This window comes from Papaver somniferum, chromosome 7 (assembly GCF_003573695.1).
Source record: "Papaver somniferum cultivar HN1 chromosome 7, ASM357369v1, whole genome shotgun sequence".
Taxonomy (NCBI): Eukaryota; Viridiplantae; Streptophyta; class Magnoliopsida; order Ranunculales; family Papaveraceae; genus Papaver; species Papaver somniferum.
In genome coordinates this window covers 140,464,294-140,472,121 of record NC_039364.1, presented here as the reverse complement: position 1 = coordinate 140,472,121, position 7,828 = coordinate 140,464,294, and the positions used below count along the sequence as shown (strand labels likewise).

The following is a 7,828-nucleotide window of genomic DNA, read 5'->3' as shown; positions in this document are numbered from 1 at the left end:
TTCCGTTGAAGATTTGAAGGTGACATGGCCAGGAAAAGATGATTTGACTTGAACAAAGTAGCCTTCTAGGACCTGAAGTGCAGTCTTACCTAACCGGAAACTGCCGCATCACATTAAAAAGCTTTGGTGCATGAATCGCAGTGCATAGGAAGCATTTTCCGGTCAGGTTGATACAGAAGAGAAAATGGCAGCGCCAGATATGTAAATGCATTTAGGGCTTGGTTATTACAGTTATGCTACAGTGATTACGTAAGAATTGTGTCAGTGGTGACACCAATTTTTCAATGTCGTTGAAGTCAAGTCTTCATGATAACACTACCAGTACTGCTATGACATGACATGAGCATTACCAGTCACCAAAGAAAGATAAACTGTTTTGTACAGTTTCACTTAATGGTCTCAACTACCACCACCAAAAACTACACTGATAAACTTTTAACATATTCAAATTTCTTCTTTTTGATTTTCTCTATCTTGGAAAATTTGAAATCAAATAGATATCAAATAAATATAAATTTACAAACAAACAAACAAACACTGACATTTTGATACAACAGTATACGAATAAACTAACTACAATCTTTCTTTGATGATTTGCTGTTGGAGATAGAATTGATTTGCTTACACGAATGACCAGTTAATGAAGGTGAATGCAAGGCAGTGAATGGTGTTCTCTTCTGCAAGGACTTTCCAAGCAATGGCTCGTTCGTAAGAAATGTGGCGACCCATCGTTGACAAACAAATCCCACCTGGTAGATAAACAAAACCCTGCAGGAACCCAAACAGAAAATAAGATTATGAAAAATCAAGTCCTGCTTGTATCTATAAGAAAGTTGATTACAATAAATGGTTCTATAAAATGAAAGTTGATTAACCTCTTGTTGCAGCAGTAAACATGTGTTACGTGAGAAATTATTAACGTTTCAGTTTACTTTTTAGTTACCTGTTCCATTAGCTTAGCAAAATCCCCGCACAATGACTTCCTTCCACTCTCATCAAATATCTTGTCCAATGTAATGTCTTGTAATGCCACTAATGTGGTTTCTAGCATGTCAAGTCCAGCTTGATTGGCAAAGGTGAAGACTGGGAGGGACTGCAAAGATACAAAACTTTAATTTTTTAAACCGTGACATTCATATACTCGCAAACTAATTAATATTATAATCTGAACCGTAAATATTTCCCTGGAGTTGTAACCACACCTTCGAAGAACAGCATAATATTGCATCTTGATGATGCCAGAGTTGCTTCAATACAGAGTCACCTCCCTCACTGTCAGATCTTAGCAGTTCGGCTCCAACATGATAACTAGAAGATACAAAGCAACTTTAGTAGAGAAATATAGCACCGTATGAGCACATTAGAAGTTTTTATTCCGTTTACATATTAATCCGAGTCAAATAACAGAACATGTCTTGCCTGTAGCTCTGGCAGATCCAATGAGCAAGAGTTAGAGCTTCTGGAGATCCTGGAGATAGCTTTGGCCCCAACAGTGGACCCGGTCCAGAGGGAGCAATGGCCATGGCAACCCTCTGCACGGACGAAAGCACACTCCGTACATACTGCCGAGCCAGGGTTGCAACATTTTCACGAAGATGATACTCAAAGGGAAACTGGAAGGCTATTGTCAACACTGATCGCATGTTAGAGGTACTCCGAGATGCATCTTCAGTCCCACGGTTCGTCGGTAGGCCTACCTCAAGGCTGGATGCCAGGTCCAACGTCCTGTGCGAGGTTGACGTGTCCTGCTTACATGACGTATGATAAGCATGAAGTTCGCTGAGGTATTCCAAAATCTCGAACCCACTAAATTTATTCAAAAATTCAACCTAAGATAATGGCTTTTAGCTCAGTAAACAACTAACGTTGTATAGGAATACAAGTACTCTTTCCAAAAAGAGAAGCATAAAAGAAACAAAAGTTTCAGAACTCAACTCGTTTTGTATCCAACGGTATAATACGGAATCCAGAAGGCAAAAGGGGAGCATCATCTGGAAACATTTCATCAATTGGAGCAAAAATAAGTTCAGAGCAGGCTCCAACCGCATTCTCATCCACTCCACTACAAATCTGCAGTGCCGAGGAAAAGAAACACAAACACAAACAGAATATGAATCAATATGATGCGCAGGTTCTAATGATAAGATTTAAATACTCCGTATTAAATATATTTCCCTCTCAGCAATTTCTAAAAACAAAATTAAAAGGCAAATTATTTATTTTTAACATGAGAGCTGTGTTAACCATCGTAAGCTTGCAAACAGCTTGACGAGAAAACAGAACCAGAGAAATTGTAGATTATAGTAATGGTGACAAACCTGTAAAAGATGAATGTCCCTGGATAGAACAGCTTCTTCTTGAGTGAGAGCATGGCCTTCAAGTCGAATTACTTCCAGCGACTGAAGAATCATCAAGACTAAGCGGTAAGAGACAAGCAATTGAAACATGATACAGCTCAACCTACCGAAGAATCATTCAGAGCAAGTTGAGGCATGCAATCAACAGAATTAAGTAGAGGTAATGAAGCAAACCTCTTCGTGTTCCACGGTGTGTCCAAGTGGCATGATGATTTGGCTGCCAGAGAACCTGGTGGGCCTCAATCCTGGGAATGAGTGATCGCTGGACTTCACTGATGCAGCAGAATACGCATCAATGTTGTAATCAGCCCACTCAGAACGGTGTTCCCTTAAGAACTGGACCAGCAGTGCAGGGGGGACATTCTGACAGGAGGAAACACTAAAACGGATAAATTTGCATTCCAGCACAAGGAATTCAAACTGTGTTCAAGTATCACTAGATTGCCTGGCCAGCCGGTAATGTGCAAAAAAGCAACTACTATATAAAGGTGGAGCTTGCTTAGTAACGAAAACCTGCCTACACAGATCCAACTAATGCTAAAACGTGTTTTTAAGTAAATTAGCACATCCTGCCTACCATGTTCAAAGAACAGGCAGCACAGAATCTGCTTTGTCTGAGGTCCATTTTCCTAACCTGGTTAGATACACATTGATGCCTCCTCAACATTTAAAGAGGGTAATACCAGACACCGATAAATATAATATAATCCAAACATATGACATCGGGTTAACTCACCTGGAGTAACATAGAAGCCTTCACACAGAGGGTTCCTCCAGACACTGGGAGGACATTGGTGGGACAGTTAATTGTTCCCACATTCTTGGTGGTGTTAACAGACATAATTACATCTTCAGCACCATCACAAGTCATTAAAGACCACCCATCATCGTTGAATCCGTTGAGTGCATCGTTGAATCCCCTAATTAACAGGGATTGAGCAAACATAAGCTAGAAAGATAAACCAAAGAAAATTGCACAAGAGGACGAAAAGGATATTTAGTATTACCTGCTCAATCTTTGACTAAAAGTTCGTAGAACAGCAGGCTGCCTTCCCAAACCATACACCACTTCGCCACTCGTCTCCTGAGCTACTTGCCTGATGTGGTTTAGTGCCTGCAATGCGAAGGAAATGCTCAATAAGTCCACTTCCAGTTCTTTGAGTATGAAAAGGATAAGTTCAGTAAACTAGATCTTGTTTCTTAAGCATTCTTCCACACCTAACCTTCGACTCGAGACGAATAACCGGAATTCTTACAGAAGAAAGTTTTATGCAGAAAAGAACAGAAAGAAAGCCTTGGAAAGCAATAAGATACCTTGTTTGGGACTTTTCTTATAAAACATAAAACAAATACTTAATACATACATACCGAAACTGTCATTTTCTGAGCTATAACTTTAGATGATTGATACAGTGGTCGCAACACTTCAGGCACACTCCAAGCCTGATTCAGGAGATGGAAATATAAGCGGTTAGGAATGAAGGTTCATTCACATTTAATTAGAGATGGTTATCGAATTCTAACCTCCAGATCCAGGTGATCAACTATGTGGATTATGGATCCTCCCCCTTCACATGATCGAACCAAATAACCACTAGGCAGCATCTCAGCTCTCACGAATTGGTTGGCAGCAGATGCATTTGGTCCAGCACCAGAACCAGATAGGGATCTCTCGCAGACCTTGAGATATCAAAACCAAGCATTGAATATGCATTAAAAGTTGCTACAAAGTACCAACAAAACAAATCTATTGTTTTGACAGGTTTTGCCACAATGAATAGCTTTTGAACTCAAATGTGACTGCGCTGATTAGTTTTGCCATAATAACTTCTGAACCAAACTGAAACCACAAGAGCTATTCAAAATCAATACGGAGTATTTAAGAGGCAATTTGTTGACTGGAAAGAAACAATATGCAAACTTTCCCAGCCATCAGCGAGAAATTACCAATTATTATTAATGCTGGTTTATCTAGAGAAATATAAACAATTGAAGAAAAACAGAACAGCCTACTGCAGCATAAGGACTGTCAAAATACACATACCACGAGACTACCATCTTCCAATGTCGTCGTATATCTCAATGTCCAAAAGTCGCGCGCAGGAGCTAATGTGGTGGGAGCATACATCTAAATGCAAATGTTAGGTAAGTGATCCTTGTTATACGGTGTACTACTGATTATGCTTTAAAAGTTGCAAACTCATACAAAGAGTTCAAATTTGGCATTGTCCTTCCTCACCTGCATGTACACCAGCTCAATTGTCCCGCCTTTTCCAACTGGAAATGAGGTGACGACTTCAAGGCTCCGGCAATCTCGGAACCAAGATGGACGATCTTTGAGAATTTCTGCAATCTGTCAATAAATGGAATACGGAAACGTTAACCATCAAGTTGCATCATATGACAAAATAAATCTGATTGGCAGCCAATTAATCAACAGAAGCACTAAATGACAGAACTCATCTAGTTTAGTGCCAAAGATTACCTTCATAGGTTCTAAACTAACGAGACCACAGGCTCGTGCTGCCACTCCACTACAAGTGTGTGAAATAGCAACAATCCCAACCGAATCCGGACCAGGCTAGATAAACAGTAAAATAAGATCACAACAAACAGTAACATTACAAATGCAAATTTTGAGCTACAAACGCCTATATTGATGAATAAGGAAAACAAATCCGGCAATCAAAAACAAGAGGCAATTGGTGACAATAAAAAAACCTTCATCCCGGGTATCTGGACCCAATCAACAGCAGTTCCTGTAGCCTTTGAAAGAAACTCTGCCAAGGTCTCCTCGGCGATAGATAGGAGTCTGACAAAGAGGCAAACATATACATATAAATTAAAAAAAGAGAGAGAGATAGATAGAGAGATTAGGGGTCATGATCACTGTTTGGAAACTTACCCAGCGGGGTTATTTGCATCTCTTAAAGTATGCTGTGGAGTCTCAACCACAGATTCACAGCTTGCATCAGTGGTTGCCGCAGATGCCTGCAACAGAAACAGCTAAAGATCATAAAACAGATAGTAGAGAAAACCCAAGGCACCTTCAAAATATCATTTAGGAAAAAAACTTAAAATTCTGGCTAACAATAATATGCATGCAAGTACAGATGTTCTTGATGGTTTTTAGATAACAATCAACAAGAATATATAAAAGAAACAAAGGTAAAAGAAAAAAAGAAGGAAAAGAGAAACAGAAGGATTTTTTTCTTTTAAAATCAAAGAGTTTACGTTTTGTAATTGTTGCCGCATGTAAGCGTTCTCATACACGAGTTGAGACACTTGTTTCTGAAGTCTTTCATTTTCCTCCATTAACAACTTGTTCATGGCAGTCAATTTCCTGTTCACTGTCTGAAGTCGAGAAGACTCTTTCCGCTGCTTCTCCCTGCACCTGCAATGCATAAAACACACAAACACATTAAAAATCATCATTTGTACACTCAAGTTTTTTCATCCTCTACAGAAATGAACGAAAATTAGAAACAAAGTACAGGGAATTTCTAATATTATTTACCTGCGATTCTGAAACCAAACTTTAATCTGTTTCGGCTCAATATTACAAAGAATAGGACACTCACGAATAAGCTGTTGTCTTCTCATAGAGCTAGGTTTAGGACATTCAGCATAAACTCGTTCTAAAGCTTCAACTTGTTCAGAAGTATATCTCACATACTTTCCAGCAGCATCAAGATGTTTACTAATACTACCACCACCACCGCTATTTTCTCTGTGTGGCGTTAGAACCATCGCCATTTTTTACACAAAATACAAATTCTTACAGGAAGAAGAAGAAGATAAAGACAGAAGTAGAGAAAGAAAGAAACTGCGAACGCCTTATATTTTAAGCTTATAAGGCTTGTTTTTTTAGCTCTAAGATTCTCTCGTAAACTCCGCCTCTTTTCTTTTGTTAAATTAAAGATAAATACGACTTCTTTCAAAGACTCTCAAAACAAAATTACTTTTGCAGGTTTCCGCTTAGATTTCTATCATCTAACCATTCCGAAAATACACTTGTCTTTTCTTCAGAGAAACACTATTTTAATGACTGATACTACCCAACCCCTTTTCTCTCTTCTCAAAGAAGAAGTTCAAATTTTTAAACTTTTCCTAAAGAAAATCCCCAATTTGGACTTAACAAGCTCAAATCAATTTCCACTCCCTTGATGAAGAATCGAAGAAAGAAAATACTTAATTAAGCTTGACGAACTCGAATTCAAGTTTACCGACTACGTTTTAACCAAAAACCTCAAATAAACCCTAAGAAATTGCTACTACTCAGCTGAAATCACATAAATCCTTCATTTCTCCGGTTTGAAGCTCAAATCTCCCATGTTTCAAAAAAAAAAAAAAAAATTAGCTCAGAAGTTTCGTACACTCGGTTTGAACTCAAAATCTTCACAGTTTTTCAAATTTCTCTCGAAGGCTCTCTCTCTCGCTTTCTCTCTGACTCAGAGAAGAGAGACTGATATGAAGAGCATCAAAGAAGATGATGATAGATTGAAAATGAAACCCTAATCATCTTTAATAAGAGAGAAGAAGAGACTTAACTTAAGTGGATGATGAAATGAAAATGATAATTGCTGTTGAGCAGTGCGTCAATGTAGAGAGAGAGGTCTGAAGAAACAACCAAAAGTAGCAGCAAATTCTTCGCTGAAAATATACAGCAAAGAAAAGGACTTATTTTTTCTCGCAAATCGAAAAAATTCAATTCCTCTCTTCATGTCTTTATACGGGTCAAGTTTACGTACTTGACCCTCTTATTCTTAAAATTGACATTTTTAACCTAGGAACGGTGCAGTCAATTTTAATTTTTTTTTAATTTGGAACTAGTGTGTGAAATGCACGTGTGGTATACTAGTACCGCTCAGTGTCGCGTGTGAGTGAGCTAAGTTGCTCTTTGTGGAGACCCAAGATTCAACCAAGAACTTGTGATAAAAGCGTTGCCAAAACCCATCCTTCCAAATGGCGTTTAAGCAGTCAACTCGCCATATCATTTGTGGCTGCAAAATTTACTTTGGCGTAGTCGCTCGAAAGAATATTCTGTTTGAATATGCAGAGAAGCGCCAAATAATAAGTCACAACGCCCAATCATTTGGCGACTTCAATAAATATTTGAATTACCTTTTTTAACTTACACTCCGTTTACACTCGTATAATGCAATTCACACACTGATCGATAACTCGTATTATGGTCGGTAATAAGTCACCGAGAGCGTCCACAATCATAGATCAAATTCATGAACTATAGCCAAATTTGGTATATGAAGGAATCACAGTGGAGAGGTGTAAATTTGTATTTGGTCTAATTTTTTAGGGTTTGAGACCAAAAATAATCAGAAACCCTGACTAAAACCAAAATATACTCGAGAATAGGTACAAGGGGTGCTTTAAATTAAACGTAACTATAATGAGCGAATAAGATTAGGCATAGATATAAGTAACACCTGAGGGTTGAACGGAAGTATAGA

At 38.4% G+C, this 7,828-nt stretch overlaps 1 protein-coding gene across 1 annotated transcript; it reads right to left on the bottom strand.

Moving 5' to 3' along the window:
- Positions 1–428: 428 nt before the first annotated feature.
- Positions 429–7,041, bottom strand: LOC113298592 (homeobox-leucine zipper protein REVOLUTA-like). Its single transcript, XM_026547374.1, has 18 exons — positions 5,875–7,041; positions 5,592–5,751; positions 5,263–5,348; positions 5,079–5,169; positions 4,843–4,938; positions 4,597–4,710; positions 4,402–4,485; positions 3,882–4,037; positions 3,726–3,800; positions 3,365–3,471; positions 3,094–3,277; positions 2,532–2,720; positions 2,319–2,399; positions 1,936–2,070; positions 1,420–1,745; positions 1,203–1,308; positions 944–1,093; positions 429–768 (listed from the first exon to the last, which is right to left on the bottom strand). Exons 1-18 carry the CDS (start codon positions 6,111–6,113, stop codon positions 622–624), a joined length of 2,526 nt encoding a protein of 841 aa, XP_026403159.1. The 5' UTR covers positions 6,114–7,041; the 3' UTR covers positions 429–621.
- Between the last annotated feature and the right edge of the window lie 787 nt (positions 7,042–7,828).